Raw genomic sequence first — 16,576 nt, 5'->3', positions numbered from 1 at the left:
AAGGCCCTCAAGATGCCCAAATGCTTAGGAAACACCGAAAAGGTCTTTCATGATACATCGGCGTACACCATCTGATTTTGTATCTTTACATTGTCTTCATTCATGTGAAGGAATCGAGTATCTTTTCTTTGTATATTTTCTGGGTCCAATTAAAAGACAAATAAAGTATTAGGATTCAACTTAGTATATCTGACATGCATGGAGTTCATCTACTTCACAAGCTGGACACATGTGCATGGGTGGCTTTTTTTACTGAGGAAGTAAAATGCTGAACTGTTGTCTTTTAAGTTGCACAATATGAGGGCTGAGTCCTGAATGAGGCACCACACCCTTATGGTTCAGCTGAACATCTGTCTTCAACTATACCAGCCCCCAGTGTGAACATTTGAGTCCCACAGTACTTTGTTTATTCAGTATTGGAATCAAAGCCACAAAAAGTTTTTAAAAAACTATCCCCTGGCAAACATGTAAACAACCTGTTTGGCTGTGTACTTTCTGTAGTGTTCGGTTAACCCTTGTAACACACTGACCCACCGCCGAGGTATTACTCCATCACATACCAGCACACACTCACACACGCATAGTGTCTGTGTAACAACATCCGTGTAGGAGGTGACTTCAAGGGGTGACTAACAAATGGCTGGGTCTCAGTCTGCCTTTGAGTCCAGCTGGGCCTTCTGACTTTCCTCACCCGCATCGAACCTGCGTGCAGCGTGCATGACAGCATTGTTGCATCCTGCTAGAATTTTCCGTATGCGGTCTCTCTGAACATTCTGGGCCGGTACAGGTCTCAGATGTTGGACTCGGCGGTGCGTCTTTTCAACAAGACATCTGTTGGCCGTGTTAGCGATAGTGTGTGGCGACGTGGCACGACGCGTTGTGGCCGAACATCAGGCCGCACATCTGTTCCCCGCGGCTCAGTACTTACAGATTGAGGCAAGTGATTCCTGACCGCACTCATTGAGATTGATCCGTCAGTTGATGCTGTAGACAACACATGAAACTGATAATGTCGTTTTTTATATTTTGTCCGAAGAAAAAGGCCTTTGTTCATTTAAACGAACAATCATTTGTTTTACAGTGCAATTGGAAAATAAACAGTGAACATTTCATGTCCTACCCAGATAGGAAGATTTAAACACTTTAGGAGGACTTTCTCACTATATCTACACAGCAATGACTGAACATGTTTGCCTTTTGCAGACTAATGGACAGGATACAGGTGCTTTGGTTAAAAGCGGTGACGTACGCGTCATTGACGGGGGAAATACAAATATTATATTTACTTTAACTGAAGCCCCTAATTGGACAAAAGAACACAATTGCGTTTTCGTTTTCCGGACGGGCCACCCTAAAATATCACATCATCACATAATGTGTGAACAGGATGTGAACCAAAAGACAAAAATAAACCTGACCTAGTGTAACTGGTCTGCCAGTTCAACATAGTAAATGTGTAACAATACTACGAGCACAAAGGTGTGATGAAATGAAGTAGAGATTACATGAGACTAAGTCGGTTTTGACTTTTTTATTTTGCTCTGAAAAAAAAAAAATCGCATGAATAAAAATCACTTCAAAACTGCAGGACAAGATTTGAAAGGGGTGGAACACTGTAATTCACATTTTGTTTTATTTTTTTGCTTAACACAGATATGAAGGATTTACTCCACTAAGACAACATGACGCCATATTCATACCAAATTCTGGCTACAGTGCATTTGATATTTCGACTCGCTTTTGAACGCTTCTTAAGAATAGAGTCGCCGTGGGCAGTTTTTATTTTGCGTTTAATCAACACACAGCAGGTGCAGTGTATCGTAATGACAGGCGTCGACCTGATCTTAAAATACTGGGGCAGAAGACCCCAAACCGGCAGGACAACTTTGGGTGTGAGAGCAGCTTCTACCCCATTACGAACGTCAAAGTGCCTTTGAGCAAGGCCCTAACCTGCCTAGTGGCTAACCGACACAACTGGTTGCACTGGGCAGCTTCCAGGTGTGAGTGTGAGCAAGGCGTTGCCCTCAGTGAAACTAGCCTGAATCATTTAAAAAAAAACATCATGTCTATTCAACAATCAATCTATTAATCACAGTGCTATTGATCCTCTATTGAGTGCCACATTTAAAGCCAGAAATCATATAGCGTATGAATCAAATCCCTCTTTATGAAATACTGAATATCTCAATGAACTTCAGCATTCTTTTCTTTTCTGTTCCATAAATAAATATCGACTAATAAGAAATATAAAAACAACTGTAACATCAATATTTTAAAAACGATCGAAGGTGGTTAAAATCTCTATAAATACAGTTAGCTTAAATAAATAAATTAAAATTATAAATATATTGTTTACTGTACAAAAAAAAGAACAAAGATGGACTTGTGCAGAAAAATACAAAATGCTTCGGTTAAAAATCTAGTTCAGTTCAGTCCAAAACGACCTCTTTTCCCTCAGTCAGGAAGCAGCACGCAGTCATGTCATTTTCTCTTCTTCTCCTTCTTCTTGTTGTTTCTTCGTGCTCAAAAGCTACGGCTCGTCACATCTCAAGTCCGCCGGTAGTATTCCAGTTTTAGGTGGCCCGACTTCTTCTGAGGCCTTCAGGAATATGTTCAACCTCTCCTCTTTTCAACTGAACGTCTAGCAAAGGGGGTTGAGGCAGACAGCAAGCCTGGTTCCCTCCTTCGCGTGCGATCCTTTTTTTTGTTTCACCTCCAGGACCTTCCCATAACAGTTCACTTCTCTTTTTCTATTTTGAGGTAGAATTTCCACATTTTTGCCTGACATGAAAAAAAAAAAGGAGGGGAGGCAATGAGTAAAATTGTATTTTGTTTTGCGACAAAGAAAGAAAGAAAGGTAAATGACAATGTTTTCGTAGCCTTGCTCCTCACCGCTCACCTCTCTCGGTCTCCTCAGTGGTTGGACGCGAGCCCCAGTTTCACCTTCTCTTCGCTCTCCACATCATACGCTCCCCGCTTGTGAAACCTGTGATCAACAAAAGGAAAAGGAGCTGGTTCAGATTTATGTTCAGAAGTATATGCCGGGTTACCGAGGAAGGCCCCCTATGTGTGTGCGGCTTGTTAGTGGGTTTTTCGTGAGTGCGTCCCGTGTGTGTTTCACCTACCTGAGCAACAACAAAAGGACTATGATGGTGAGGCAGATGGACGAAAGCACCACGGCGACCACGGCCAGGGCCGTCGTCCGGTTGTAGCCCTCCGGGCGCTTCTCCACGGGCAACATGATGAACTCACATCTTCCTCCAGAATAGCCTGTGTGGCACCTGGGGACGGGACGGAGAATGATAGTCGGTTAATACTTTGGTGGATCCGCGGCCCCGGGGACGGTGCGCAGATGGATTTTGAGATACTTACACACAGACCGCGCTACGGATGTGCCGCTTGTATTGGCAGGTGCCGTGAATGCAGAAATCTTTATACTTCTTCAGGCAAGGATTCCTCTTCCGTCCCTTTCCCTTCCCCCTCTTCCTTCCCATTCTTCTCGTCCTCTGAACTTCCGGGCTTTCTGTCACCAGGATGGTAGACATGTCTTTGGGTTTGCTCACCATGGCAACTATACACACAACAAAAAATGGTGTTAATTACATTTGCATATGAAAAGAAAACGACGAGGAACCTGAGAAGTGGCAAGCCCCCTTACTTCGTGGAAAGTCGGCGTAGTCTCCAGACAGGGCATCTTCATACTCGTCTTCATAATAATCCTCCTCCACGCCCTCATGACCATACTGCGCTGTTGTCGCGGCCATACTCTCCTCCTCCACCCTCCTGTTTTTGGTGGTGTCCAAGTTGATCACAGCTGTGTGCCGCTGCCTGTCGCTTTCATATCTGTCAACTGCGGCACCGCTGGCCTGTCGGGACACCACTGGAGGAAAGAAAAAGAAAAAGAGGGTTCAAAATGTGAAAATTGCATCGGCGTACGCACACGCGCGCACACACACACGCAGAACAGAGCAAACGGGTTGGTGAGCCAAGGTGGGAGGACCTGTGAGGGCATGTTGGAACATGTCTTGCACTAAGATGCTACGGTTCAGGATTTGTGGCTTTCAGTGGAATCATACTGATCCCTGTTAGGAACAAGCTCAGATCAGAGCGTGTTCCTCGGAGGGGTTGGCAGCTCTTTACCTCCTTTTGCTCAAGAGCACTTTGGCAGAGTGGAAGCCGGGCCAAAAGTGGAGTTGGAACTAGAGGTTCAGGCCCTTGGGCAAAGGGCAGTTTACATGGAGGGGGGACGCAGGGGGAGCGAGGGGGAGTGGAGGGCAAATAGAAGTTGGCATATAGTCCCTGTGTCACACACACACACACACACACACACACACACACACACACACACACACACACACACACACGAAATGCATGGACAGACCGTTAGCTAATGTCAGGCAAGACTATGAGTTAAAAATAAATGTATCCAGTTGCATAAAGCATGCTCTAAAATAGAGGGATGACCCGCTTGGCTGCCGGGTAGCCTGTCATCATGAAAAGTCCTTAAAGCTTCTGAAATTTACAACACATGTAAACAGCCACGCTGTCAAACAATATAAGGCCACTCAAAGTGCAACTCACCCGAGGCGTGGACGAGCAGGAGCACGACACCGAAAATCCTCATCATGACCAAACGTCCAGGGATTTCTCCTTTGTGCGGGGAAAATAAAAAAAAATACGATGAAGTTGTATTCCTTCCCCTTGTTTCTTTTCTTTCTTTCTTTCTCTCTCTCTCTCTCTCGCTTTCTCTGTGCGCTTGTGTGAGTTAGTTCCGCGTGTTGGAGTCGTGGATGTCGGCGCGTCGGAGGAGCGCAGTGAAGGAGCGCACGGACGCAGCCGCCGCGGTATTTATGGCCGCCGCTGCTCGCTGCACCACGCCTACAGAAGCTGCTCAGCGCCCCACGCACAGCCGGGATGGACGGGATTGAGCCTACTGTACATCCTCTATAAATGGACGTTATTAAACATCAATGTGCTGGCCCCATTATTCAGAAGAAAAAGTGCCATTTCTTTAAAAAAACACAGTGTCTGTTGAGTGATTGAGAGATATATAGATAGATGTGTTTACAATGCAGTAATAATACTAATAATGAAAAAACGTATGCAATAATACAAATACTACTTTTATTTACTCACGTTTAAAAGTGTTTTGTTTCTTTAGGCAGATGAATAAATTAAAAAGCACAGAATGACGCACAGCTTGTCTGCGCCACCACGTGGTTAAACTAGGAACCGCTTCACAGCTGGAGAGCACTACAGAAGGTGCTCAATGAGACTTGTTTGGAGATTGTAAAAGAGGAGAAGTCCCTGTTTGGGTTTCTCATCGCGCACATCATCCTGTCAGTAACTTTATGGATAATTACGTGGTCTTCAGGCAAAGGTTGTTTTCGTAACATGCGTATGAGGACTTTCTTCTGCAGCCACAGTGTGATATCTGTAAGCGTTGAGCCAGATAAGAACAGTGATACCTGTACGTATTCACTGTGCGCGCACCTCCCCGGTCCAGCAGGTGGCGATGGCGCGTATATAACCGCACCTCCTACCGGTCATCAACTGAAGAGAAGAAGAAAGAAAAGCCCCCTGGGAGGGGGCGGTAAACATGGCCGACGAGGCGAAGGAGGTAAACACGGCTGTGGAGCAGAGCGAAGCACAGCAGCAGCTCGATGAGCCACAAGTCGCGGAGGCAGCGCTCGACGTCGACCGCGACGGCCCGGAGGGGGCGGAGAGGCCGGCGGAGAGCGGCTGGTCGGCTCCTCTGCGGTCGCTGGCTCGGAAGGCCACGGAGACCATCAGCAGCGGGGTGAGCTACGCGGCCGCCCAGAGGAGCCTCTCGACCGGATCCGCTGCGAGCGCTCCGGGGGATTGGGAGTCGCAAAATGACCTCGGCGACACTTCCAAGACGCTTCCAGGTGGGTGGTTATTGTTCGCCTTTCGTTGACACTCTTGACGCTGCTGGTTTTGCTTCAGCTGAAGCCAGAAAGTTCACGTCTCCACTTCCTCTGGCAAACTTTTTTTTTTTTTAATTCGGCCGAATCGGGACACGTGACTTTCAAGAGCAAAGTTGTTTCGCGACTACGAAGATCTCGCTGTTCGCCACTAACGTGCGCGGTGTTTATTCTGCACTTCGTGGACCCAACCGAGCCCGCATATGTGTGACAGTTCTCTCATCCAGCGCTTTCCCTCCTCCTTTGCATCCTTCGACAGTTGTGCCCCCCAAAGACCCCATGGCAATAGAGAGATCCAACCTCCTCAGCATGATGAAGCTGAGCATCAAAGTGTTGATTCAGTCCTCCATGAGTCTGGGCAGGACGCTGGACTCCGAGTACCCTCCTCTGCAGCAGTTCTTCATCGTCCTGGAGCATTGCCTCAAGCACGGGCTCAAAGGTGAGGCCGTCCACGAGGCTGACCTCTCTGAACGAATTCACGTCCCCCAGCGGGAAATTACTTTTACATTTTAATTTTGTTTTCAGCCAAAAAATCCTTCATTGGGCAGAACAAGTCCATATGGGGCCCTCTGGAGCTGGTGGAGAAGTTGTGTCCAGAGTCTGTTAACATTGCCACAAGTGCCAGAGACCTGCCCGGCATTAAGTACGCTATTGCAAGCCATTTTCCAGTATGCCGCCAATGTGAAGTAGACTTCTGTCGCCAATCGATGGATTCATTTCTTTTTCAGGACCGGCTTGGGCAGAGGAAGGGCTTGGCTGCATTTAGCGCTCATGCAGAAGACTGTAGCTGACTACATGAAAGCTTTGCTGGACCGCAAAGATCTCCTGAGGTTCGTAACCATGAGGAGTCACGCGGGCTCAATGCGGCTTCTTATGCTCATTTCTCTGCTAACAGCGAATTCCTCCACAGTTTTTAAATAAGTTATTTTTCCAATTCCCTTTGTGTCTGACTCCTCTTTAGTGAGTTTTATGACTCCGGAGCGTTGATGGTGGAGGAGGAGGGAGCGGTGATGGGGGGACTGCTGGTGGGCCTCAACGTCATTGACGCTAACCTTTGTATAAAAGGGGAGGATCTTGACACTCAGGTAAGTGCCGACGGACTTCGTGGGGCTTCGCGTCAAAGCTGTTGCATCTCATTTTCTCCCTTGAGCGGCGGATCATCCGGCACACACAGTGATCACCCCTCCCCCCCTTTAGGTGGGCGTCATTGACTTCTCCCTGTATCTGAAAGACCCCGCCAAAAGCGAGACGCCAAAAGAGTGAGTGCCAGCTTTTCCGACAAACTGAGCATCTCACCTTCACCACAACTGCTTGTCTTGTTTTCATCGTGACGGACGCACGCTGAGCCCGTCGGTTGTTCTATTCCTTCTTTTTTAGTGATACAAAGATGACGGCCATATTAGACCAGAAGCACTACATAGAGGAGTTGAATCGTCACCTAAGTGGCACCGTCACTGACCTTCAGGCTAAGATGGACTCTATAGAGAAGACCAACAGCAAACTTGTAGAGGAGGTCAGACTCTGTCCGTGTGTGTGTGTGTGTGTGTGTGTGCTATTATGTTATTGTACCCTCGATTGGTGGGTGTGACATATTTTTAAGATTGCTTCGATCATCTTCAAAGAAGCCGTTCCCATCTAACATCATCACAGCATCTTTGTATACGAGCAGAGTGTCACCTGACTGATGGGCACTTGTTTTACTTTTCTCAGCTGACAGCAGCGACTGACAGAATCAACTCTCTGCGGGAGGAGCAGGAACAGCTGAGGAAGGCGAACGAGACGATCTTGCAGTGCACTCAGAAAAAGGAAGAGGTCCAAACTCCGCTGCAAGTGACGGCTGCTAAATCCCTCCTAATCTAGAAAAATACCCAAACTGTGTGACGTGTTTTTGTTCATCCAGGCAGCCCTCCAAGACAGCCAGGTGGAGCTGGAGACGTACAAACAGACTCGACAGGGCCTGGATGAGATGTACAATGTCGTTTGGAAGCAGTACAAAGAGGAGAAGCGCATTCGCCAGGTCAGGCATCACCCGGCCGCAGAGCACTAGAATAGGCCCTTACGTGTGGTCAATGCGTATCAGTCTTCACACAGAAGCCAGCAGTGTGAGTGATGAGTCATGCTGCCTCCTGTTAGCCGGAACCCGAAGCGGAACTGCCGTCCCTAATTGTACCAATTACTCATGCCCTTTTGTACGCGCGCAACGCACGCCGACAGGAGCTGGAGCACGAGTTGGAGCTCCAAGTGGGACTGAAGCAGGAGATGGAGACGGCCATGAGGCTGCTGGAGAAGGACACGCACGAGAAGCAAGACACTCTGGAGGCCTTGCGGCTCCAGCTCGACCAAGTCAAGACTCTTAACCTGCAAATGTTCCACAAAGCTCAGGTAGACGCGTGCATGAATACACCCTTTTTTCAGCCCCTTTTAGCCAGAATGCACATTAATGCAAGTTTGTGTCTCTTAAGGCTTCAGACCGAGTGGCAGAAAGAAAGCAGACCGAGGCGGCGCAGCTTGAGGGGAAGATGGATGAAATGGAGAGAGCCATGATGGATCTAGAGCAGAGGTGTGTGTGTGTTGTGCGTGTTGGTGGTTTTTAAAGAAGTATTTTAAAGTAATATTATTCTGGTGGTTTATGCCCCACAGACTACAGCACTCCGAGCAACAGCGCAAACATAGTGACCAGTCGGACGAAGATATGAGGGAGGAGCTGGAGGGAAAAGTGGAGGCTTTGCAGAAACAACTGACTGACCTGGACACTCAAAGGTTAAAGCGTTTTTTTAACAGGACAGATGAGCTGCACATGGGATCAAAAACAAAATAAAAACGGAAAACTGCCAGTCTATATAAACATTATGCTCAAGAGAGTTACAACATTGCAGTTAATCCAGGACCGAGGAGATGTTCAGTAATGACCAGGTCTGAGCTCAAAGTCGGCTTCTATACTGGGTGGTCTTGCAATAGACATACTTGGGCTCCTTGATATCTTGAGCCGCACGATTAGAAGTATTTACACTAACGAGCAACATTTAGAATTTATTAACGGGGATCCAGCAAAAATAGTCATATATTGCGCGCAGACGTTCAGGTAAACGGGGCGCACGGATGGTCCAGCCAACCCGGGGGGGAGAAAGGAGAGAGAATGTAATTTTCAAGCGGGCGCCGCTGCCTGGAGGAACGCTGTGAAGGAAAGGTCGAACCCAGGGGTGCACGCTACTTTTCAAGTCATGGCGATCTACCCCTCCCTGACGTGATTTCTCTTTCCTAATGGGGGGGATCGACCCGCACCTGCGTTGGTGAACGACCTGGTCCTCCTGGTCTAATGCATGCGCTCACTAGCGAGTGCGACACCCTGTGGACTTTTTAGGAATAGCAGCTACTTTTATAGAAACGCAAATTAGGACCCCCTGGCGGGCCATCTGTTTGACACCCCTGGTTTAAAGTACCACATAATGTAGCACCATATCAGTTGCTGTGAAGGGAGACGGTGGGGGTTGATTTTTTCTTTTACACAAACTGTCCCGAATCAACAAAAAACATAAGCAATTTCTTGGGAAGAAACGAGTGGCCATTTTCCTGTGATTTTAGTTGCCCTTGAGTGTAGAACATGTCGGAAGGCCGAGGGCTCAATTGGCCTTGCGGGCCCTCTCCTTGTTCTCAGGCTGGGTTTGGAGACCGAGCTGCGCACTGAGAGGGAACACCGACAAAGTCTGCAGAAGGCTCTCCAGCAGGAACAGGACAACAGCACCGAACTCCGCACACAGCTGCAGCAACTGCAGGGCCTTCAAGCGGTCAGTGTCACACCCAACGACCAGGGTTAGGGTCACATGGCTCTGGAGGGGGATTTGTTTTGAATAAGAAACCAGTTTCTACTTTGCATTTAGTCTAACTATGCAGAAGTGAACATGTGTGCGGAACAATGTCATGGGTGGTATAACTTCCAACCATGTGACAAGTGCTTCTTAATGAAAGCTTCATCTCAGACCTGTTCCAGGATTATTTACATAAGACGTTGCATTTCAGTATCAAACATGTATCCAACCAACTGAACATAGTTCATCCTATTTAGGTTTCTAAAGTGTTTTACCAAATAAGTCCTAATCCCGCGCAATCTTGTTTCATCCCGGTTTCCTGTGAACTGATGGTGCAGGAGGTGCAGGATTTGAAGCATGAGAAGAGGCAGCTGCAGCAGACATGTGGGCAGCAGGAGCAGGCTCTGCAGGAGATGGGGCTGCACCTCAGCCAGTCAGTACTTCTCATCTTAGAATCTTTTGTCTGACTTAAACATGTACCATTGTAATTTCACCTGTTTTGTTTTTTTGTCAAAAGGTCTAAACTTAAGATGGAGGACTTCAAGGAGGTCAACAAAGCTCTGAAGGTACAAATGTGAAGAGTGCTGCGCTTGTAAAATTGATGCTGTGACATAAAAATAAAAAGCTCCTGACTGGTCCCGTCTTGTGCGTCCGTTGGTCAGGGCCACGCCTGGCTCAAAGACGACGAGGCCACTCAATGCAAGCAATGCGAGAAGGAATTCTCCATCGCGCGCAGAAAGGTAGCTGCTCAACCACCTTCCCCTCCCAACTGTTTCAGCCGTATGGCTCTTTTCTATCTGAACAGTGGAGGCAAATGAGGTGTCGGTTTGTGTTGCAGCACCATTGTAGGAACTGTGGCGACATCTACTGCAACAGCTGTTCCAGTAACGAGCTGGCCTTACCCTCCTACCCCCGCCCTGTGCGGGTGTGTGATGCGTGCCACGCCCTCCTGCTGCAGAGAAGCTCCTCTACCGGTTGCTGACACTGGATATACAAAGTGCTTATGTTTAAAGAATGTCAAATACGATTGTTCTGTTTCCACTGATGCCTGAAGTTCAGGAGCACTACTTCATCTGTATAAATGAGGGCACAGAGGGCAAAAGAGGCACCATAAGTGGTAGGATGCAATGTTGATGCATCCCAAGTTCGCTTGAAATGATTTAGGATTCGTTTTAGTTTACATTGAGGTCCTCGAGACTGTGGGGATTACTTCTATTATTATCTATTCACTTTCTACAGTTATGCTCCATGTGAAATTGTATAAATAACTAGAATTAACAAATCTATTTTAGAATGCGTTACTAAAGAGTTGTGAGTTGACAGCTAAAGCAGTTTTATTTGTGGATGCAAGTTTTTTTAATCAGACTGTTTGATAAATCAATAAAGTCCCTTTTCCCAACAGATATTTTCCAGACTAGTTTATTCACTTTGTGCACAGGAAATACAAATAGCATTTGAAGCAGTAGAAACTCTTGTCAGCGGATTTGAAATTCACTTGCCCTCAAACAAAGAAATTATTACAACTTTTAAGAAAACAGAACATGCTCTGACCATGTAACATTCTAACTGGAAATGGTGAAAGTAAGCTAAACACTATGTAGAAGGGGAAACAAGGTCTTAACATTAGATAAAAGACTTACTGATCTTTTTGTTCATGCACTCAAGACATTGAAACTAATGTGAATGGAGTTAACCTCTGGGAACAGCAAGGTTTATGAAATACAATAACAAAAAAACACTACCTTGTAATGAACATTTAAATCTGAGGAAAGGGGAAGACAAACAACACTTCTCTCTGACACCAGATTATCTCACTTCTCTAAAGATCCACTTAAAAAAAATACAAACCCCTCAATGTTTTCATGTCCTCACCCTGCGTTTACCAGGTGAGACTTGAATTTCCAGTCTTTCCAGCAAAATTGCTGTTAAAAAGAAAACATTGACGAAAAGAAACTACATTCCCCATCCCCCGCCCAGTCCATTCATTGAGCCTCTGCTTCCGCCGCCTCCACCGCCGCCGTAGTAACTGCTTCCCATCCCGCCCTGGTTACCTAACAAGAGAGAGAATACAAACGATAGGACCGAGGAGTTCCTCAAACAACGCACTTCTTTCCAATCACGCAGAAACTAAGTTTTATTATCGAGGTTCCACGTAGTGCATTAAGTACAGTACCAGTCTAAGTTTGGACACTCATTGAAAATGTGTCCAAACCTTTGACTAAAACTAAGCAACTTTAGTGTGGCTGGTGGAAAAAATAACCATTATAACACAGCTGACACTCACTATAGTCACCGTAGCCACCCATACTGCCCTGGCTGCTGTATCCACCAGAGTACCCTGAGCTCAGCTGGCTGCTGCTGTAAGACGACTGGTTCCCTGCAGAGAACAGATCAAACCTGGTTCAGCGTGGGTTAAAGAGTCCTGATATTACAGGGATGCTCTCCCTGGAAACTCACCCATGCCGCCCATCATCTGGCTGCTGTAGGCTCCGTTACTACCACCTGCCGTCGAGTTCAAGAACAGCTCCACGTAGCGGTGCTCTGAGGGGCGGGGAGAAAAACCAGGAGCGTCATTGTGGAAGCTCAGGGTTGAAGGAGTTTTAAACCACCGATTTCAAACTCACGCATGTTGGCTTTGTCTTTGGACATGGCTGCCACAGCATCTTCGTGTGTCGCAAACTCTACATCTGCCTCCCCGGTTACCCGACCATCGGGGCCGATCTCAATGTGGACCCGCACCGGATTCAGTGGCGAGAAGAACTAAGGCATGCAAAACAAGGAGACATTAACCTAAACATAAATGTGCACACAGAGGGTACTTTTTCCAGTAACAGTGGCTGTGCAGATGTTTCGACATTATTCCTCTGACTCACGTTGTAGATGTCTGTCTCTGAGGCTCTGTAGGGAAGGCCCCTCATGTGGACACAGTGGCCCGTTGTGCTCTGGAAGGAAGAGCCGCCGCCGCCACCACTGCCCCCTCCGCCGCCTCCTCCGCTGTCGCCATATCGACCATCGGATAGACCTAAACACGTTTAAAATGTAGAGTTCTCTTGACACTTATCTGATGAAATGTATTGCAGAGCTCAGATGACGGGACAAAGCTAGAGTAAGCATGTAAAACAATTGCAAACTGGCAGTGGATAAGACAAGTTAAGTTCACGTACAGTCGGTTTGACGGCCACCTCCTCCATAGCCGCCACGACGCATTCTTTCGTAGGATCCACCTCGGCCCATCATGCTGTAGCTGCGACTACCCGAGGGCCGGTCGTAGGGGCTGGGTCTCTGCATGCCCATGGGCTTCCGCTGGGGTTCATAGTGAGTCCGCACCTCAGCACGGCTACTCTTGAAGATCTCAATGTACCTAAGAGCATAGAGATCACACAATGAGCGCATGGGGAATGAACCAGCACAAGCAAGGCTGCATTTGCTCATACTGATGCAACGGGGCTATGCAGATGCTGTCATAATGTAGTCCATAGGTAGTAATATTTGACTGGTTATGAAAACAATTAAAAAAGACTTACTATGAGTAGCAAAAATTAAGCTTTCTAAATTGATTAGGGCATTATTGACATACATTTATAGTTGCCATAAGTTAATTTATAAAACGGATAATAAAGCATCCTGTGTCCTTGCCACGACAGCCATTCGCCTGGTTTTAGAGGGACAGAGAGGGCTCCCGCCCGTCTGCGACTCACTTTAAGCGTTACCTGTGACGGTGGGCTCCAGATCCATGTATACAGCGGCCCTCTGATTTTACCACCAGGGAAGACTCCTTACCATTTATCAACCTGGACTGTTAAGTGTTGCGACACCATTTAAGCATGTACTCTAGTTAGCGACTCGTGTTGTTCTTGTGAATGGTGCCCAAGCACTAACCTTCCCATTGAACATTGTGACTGTGTGCATTATTTCAATCTGACATGGCAATGTTTGTATGCGTTACTGGTAATTGAAACAAATATGCTTTAATTCACTAAGATTAATGTTGTGTCCAATTTGCATTTGGTTCAGATGTTGAGTGCACACCATAAGAAAAGCAACGTATCCAGCCAACCAACCAACCATCCCCACCTGTGCCCTATTCTTTCCTTGTGTTTCTTTAGAGCCTTTTCAGCTATATCCTGTGAAGCAAACTGCACGAAGGCCTCCCCCGTACTCCTCCCCTGGATGTCCACCGGCAATGTTATCCCATTTGGCACGATTTCCAACCCTTCAACCCAAGGACAGATAACCCCAGCAGGGGACACATTAAATCACATGCCCAATCACAGAGAGAACTTTCTCTAAAGAGATAGAAAAACTTATGGAAAAAACTCTATACATTATCACACATACCAGTTTAGTTTTTAAACCAGTGACTGGCAAATGAATTTACTGTAGTTTGGGAATGATTACAAATGAGAGGATAGAGGAAGAATATGGAAAGGGGCACTGTGTGGGCAAGTGAGAGAGAGAAGGATCCTAGTGGGTGGGTGATAAGAGTTCATATTACTAATAGCTCAGAGGAACTAATGTAAAACTTGCCATAGGAATGATGCATTCAAAAATAAATGGGTGAGTAAATGGAGGGAGGCGGGGGTGATACTGGGGTAAGAGTGAGACCCATCCACTTAACTACACCACCTTACAACGTCAGACCCAATGAGAGAGAAAGAGACGGATTCAAATGGGCTTAGGTGGATATGATGGCAGCGATGGGAAAGGGTGTTTGCAACAGATTTCTTCCCCGTAGCTTAACATAATCTTTAAATAATTCCTCAATGTAAATTCTAACTGGCATCATTACCTCCCTGATCAAATTTAAAAAACGGCCTTAGTTATAAAAAAAAAAAATTAAAAAAAAAAGTGTCTATAGCAAGAAGGAAACAAGAAAAGGTTGATGGAGAAGGGGGGAAAAAAGGAAACCAACTTTACATTAAGGAAGATTTCAAATTAACCACAGAGCTCAGCTTCTTGTACCTGAGAAAAACTGTACTATCTCCTCCTTGCTGCAGCCAAAAGGGAGGCCACGGAGCCGGACAAGCCCGTCCCCTGCCGTTTCTGGACAGTTTGGACCAGTGTGCTTCATGACCCAGTCCATCTCCACATTGTTGGATTTAAAAACTATCATAGGACAGATAAGTTAGCCATCATAACATTAAGTTAATAAATGATTCATTATCTGAAAGCGTTTTACACACCCTCGACATATCTGTGACCCATAGTTTCTCTGTCCTTCTTTACTGCAATCTTCAGATCTTCCTCGGTTTCCATTTCGACAAATGCCTCTCCACTGGGACGTCCCTCTCTGGTGTAGGTGAAGTGGATACCTCCCCCGTTTGGGATAATTTTGCAATCTGCATAAGAAATGTATTTTGTTAGATAATTTACAAATGCTTTAATTACAGAAATACTTTAATGAAAAAATGTAATTATCACCTACCAGAGAAAAACCTCTGTACTTCATCCACTGAGCAGGACCAAGGGAGACCCCTGATGCGTATCACATATCCCTCATCAGACATGGCTTCACAATCCCTGAAAGAAAAATATATCGCATAAAAGTGAGAGAGATTAGAACATACGGCGATCTAGACAATGGGTTTTAAACATTTACATATACGACTGAGGCACCAACGACACATGCTTAGAGTAACTGTTACTACTATCCCCTTACTTATTACCATTGTTTTAATAGACGATATCAATGTTATTGTTACCTTTTAAGAGTTGCATGGGCAGAGGTATCGTTAACCTCGCAATTAGCACTATTTTGCAGCGCCACCTACGGGCGGTTAGATAGTGCTAACAAGTAACGTTAGCTAACATTTTACAGAAGTCGATCCCGGGGCTCTACCGCTTAACAAACACGTTGTTACAATACAATTGTGAATGGTGGAGAATAAAGCAACTTTGAATTATTCACTAACACTAATCCACAAAAAAGGGGGAACCACTCCTAAAAAAGCGCGAAGGCAGAGTCGTGGAGGTTACGGGCTAACGTTAACTTTAGCGACACAACGTGAAAGCCAAGCTACTTTTTTCCGCCAACAATTTTGGTATTAAAATGTTTTGATACATTTTTAACAGTTCTCAGAATCCCAATTATGGCTCTGTTATTCACACTTCATTCATTTAAGAGTGGCTGCGTGGCCCCCACCACGCTCACCACCGCACCCAGACAGAAGAACAAAAGCGGCCCTCTCGGCCGGCGCCATGTTACTAGCGTTAGCATTCTTCTAGCCCTCGCGGTAGCATTAGCTAACTAACGGTATGTTAATCAAACATAATGTGAAAACCGGCTGCTACGTTAGGCCATTAGATTATACAAATCTAGTGTTGCATTTAGACACGGGGAATTTTAAAAAGATTCAAATGAATAAATTACCTGATACAAACGTTGATACCACACGCTGGAGTATGTATGACCAGACTTGCGTGATGCAGCTGAAACCTAGCGCGAGGTTGCCACACCTCTGGAACCGACCCCCTTTGAGAGACCAGAAAAAACCTCTCTTAAGTAATCGTCGCCTCTCTTCTAAAATGCAACGCAATCCCGTTATTCAACATTAACAAACATTTCAAATAGTACAGTTATCAATATTAGTGTATTTCTGTGTTAGGAAATGCATATAAAATTACAATGATTACAAATTTGCCTAATCTCCTGGCATTGTGTGGAACGGGAAATGTAGGATTTAGTACATATCTGGCAACCGAATGAATAACCAATCACCTCCGAATTGCGTGCGTCCACGCCCAAAAATGATGACGTTGTTGCCCAAAGGCCATAGCTGGTCGGGTACCTCTCTTAGCTAGGCCTATACTATAATATAACTTATA

At 46.1% G+C, this 16,576-nt stretch overlaps 3 protein-coding genes across 4 annotated transcripts; 1 reads left to right on the top strand and 2 right to left on the bottom strand.

Annotated features, from left to right (window-relative positions):
- Window positions 1-1,516: 1,516 nt before the first annotated feature.
- hbegfa (heparin-binding EGF-like growth factor a) lies at window positions 1,517-5,830 on the bottom strand. 2 transcript variants are annotated; one of them, XM_040173900.2, is made up of 6 exons: window positions 4,582-5,830; window positions 3,659-3,880; window positions 3,373-3,571; window positions 3,126-3,281; window positions 2,900-2,986; window positions 1,517-2,781 (listed from the first exon to the last, which is right to left on the bottom strand). In XM_040173900.2, the coding sequence occupies exons 1-5, from the start codon at window positions 4,625-4,627 to the stop codon at window positions 2,914-2,916; spliced, it is 696 nt and encodes a 231-aa protein (XP_040029834.1). In that variant the 5' UTR covers window positions 4,628-5,830; the 3' UTR covers window positions 1,517-2,781; window positions 2,900-2,913. The 2 variants fall into 2 exon arrangements, with proteins under 2 accessions (XP_040029834.1, XP_040029835.1); XM_040173901.2 differs by having other exon boundaries at window positions 2,893-2,986; window positions 4,582-5,244.
- rufy1 (RUN and FYVE domain containing 1) lies at window positions 5,561-11,152 on the top strand. Its single transcript, XM_040173848.2, has 17 exons — window positions 5,561-5,909; window positions 6,205-6,384; window positions 6,471-6,588; window positions 6,674-6,775; window positions 6,907-7,030; window positions 7,143-7,204; window positions 7,323-7,458; window positions 7,656-7,757; window positions 7,846-7,962; window positions 8,160-8,327; window positions 8,408-8,505; window positions 8,586-8,705; window positions 9,601-9,730; window positions 10,090-10,184; window positions 10,269-10,317; window positions 10,414-10,491; window positions 10,590-11,152. The coding sequence occupies exons 1-17, from the start codon at window positions 5,600-5,602 to the stop codon at window positions 10,731-10,733; spliced, it is 2,133 nt and encodes a 710-aa protein (XP_040029782.2). The 5' UTR covers window positions 5,561-5,599; the 3' UTR covers window positions 10,734-11,152.
- A 2-nt stretch (window positions 11,153-11,154) lies between these two features.
- hnrnph1 (heterogeneous nuclear ribonucleoprotein H1) lies at window positions 11,155-16,223 on the bottom strand. Its single transcript, XM_040173871.2, has 11 exons — window positions 16,122-16,223; window positions 15,177-15,271; window positions 14,935-15,090; window positions 14,714-14,857; window positions 13,826-13,964; window positions 12,916-13,112; window positions 12,625-12,773; window positions 12,376-12,511; window positions 12,209-12,292; window positions 12,036-12,128; window positions 11,155-11,802 (listed from the first exon to the last, which is right to left on the bottom strand). Exons 2-11 carry the CDS (start codon window positions 15,256-15,258, stop codon window positions 11,705-11,707), a joined length of 1,278 nt encoding a protein of 425 aa, XP_040029805.1. The 5' UTR covers window positions 15,259-15,271; window positions 16,122-16,223; the 3' UTR covers window positions 11,155-11,704.
- Between the last annotated feature and the right edge of the window lie 353 nt (window positions 16,224-16,576).

This window comes from Gasterosteus aculeatus, chromosome 4 (assembly GCF_964276395.1).
Source record: "Gasterosteus aculeatus chromosome 4, fGasAcu3.hap1.1, whole genome shotgun sequence".
NCBI lineage: Eukaryota > Metazoa > Chordata > Actinopteri > Perciformes > Gasterosteidae > Gasterosteus > Gasterosteus aculeatus.
This window is presented reverse-complemented; position numbering and strand designations above follow the sequence as displayed.

What these genes read in the sequence shown, in the direction of transcription:
- hbegfa (XM_040173900.2), bottom strand. Translation starts at nt 4,627, where the DNA reads ATGATGAGGATTTTCGGTGTCGTGCTCCTGCTCGTCCACGCCTCGG. An exon ending in CTACGCCGACTTTCCACGAA is followed by an intron (nt 3,572 to 3,658) that starts GTAAGGGGGCTT and finishes TTGTGTGTATAG; the next exon opens with TTGCCATGGTGAGCAAACCC. An exon ending in ATCCGTAGCGCGGTCTGTGT is followed by an intron (nt 3,282 to 3,372) that starts GTAAGTATCTCA and finishes TCCCGTCCCCAG; the next exon opens with GTGCCACACAGGCTATTCTG.
- rufy1 (XM_040173848.2), top strand. Translation starts at nt 5,600, where the DNA reads ATGGCCGACGAGGCGAAGGAGGTAAACACGGCTGTGGAGCAGAGCGAA. An exon ending in CCTCAAGCACGGGCTCAAAG is followed by an intron (nt 6,385 to 6,470) that starts GTGAGGCCGTCC and finishes TTTTGTTTTCAG; the next exon opens with CCAAAAAATCCTTCATTGGG. An exon ending in ATGGGGCTGCACCTCAGCCA is followed by an intron (nt 10,185 to 10,268) that starts GTCAGTACTTCT and finishes TTTTGTCAAAAG; the next exon opens with GTCTAAACTTAAGATGGAGG.
- hnrnph1 (XM_040173871.2), bottom strand. Translation starts at nt 15,258, where the DNA reads ATGTCTGATGAGGGATATGTGATACGCATCAGGGGTCTCCCTTGGTCC. An exon ending in CAAAGACAAAGCCAACATGC is followed by an intron (nt 12,293 to 12,375) that starts GTGAGTTTGAAA and finishes CCCGCCCCTCAG; the next exon opens with AGCACCGCTACGTGGAGCTG. An exon ending in CCAGATGATGGGCGGCATGG is followed by an intron (nt 12,129 to 12,208) that starts GTGAGTTTCCAG and finishes TGTTCTCTGCAG; the next exon opens with GGAACCAGTCGTCTTACAGC.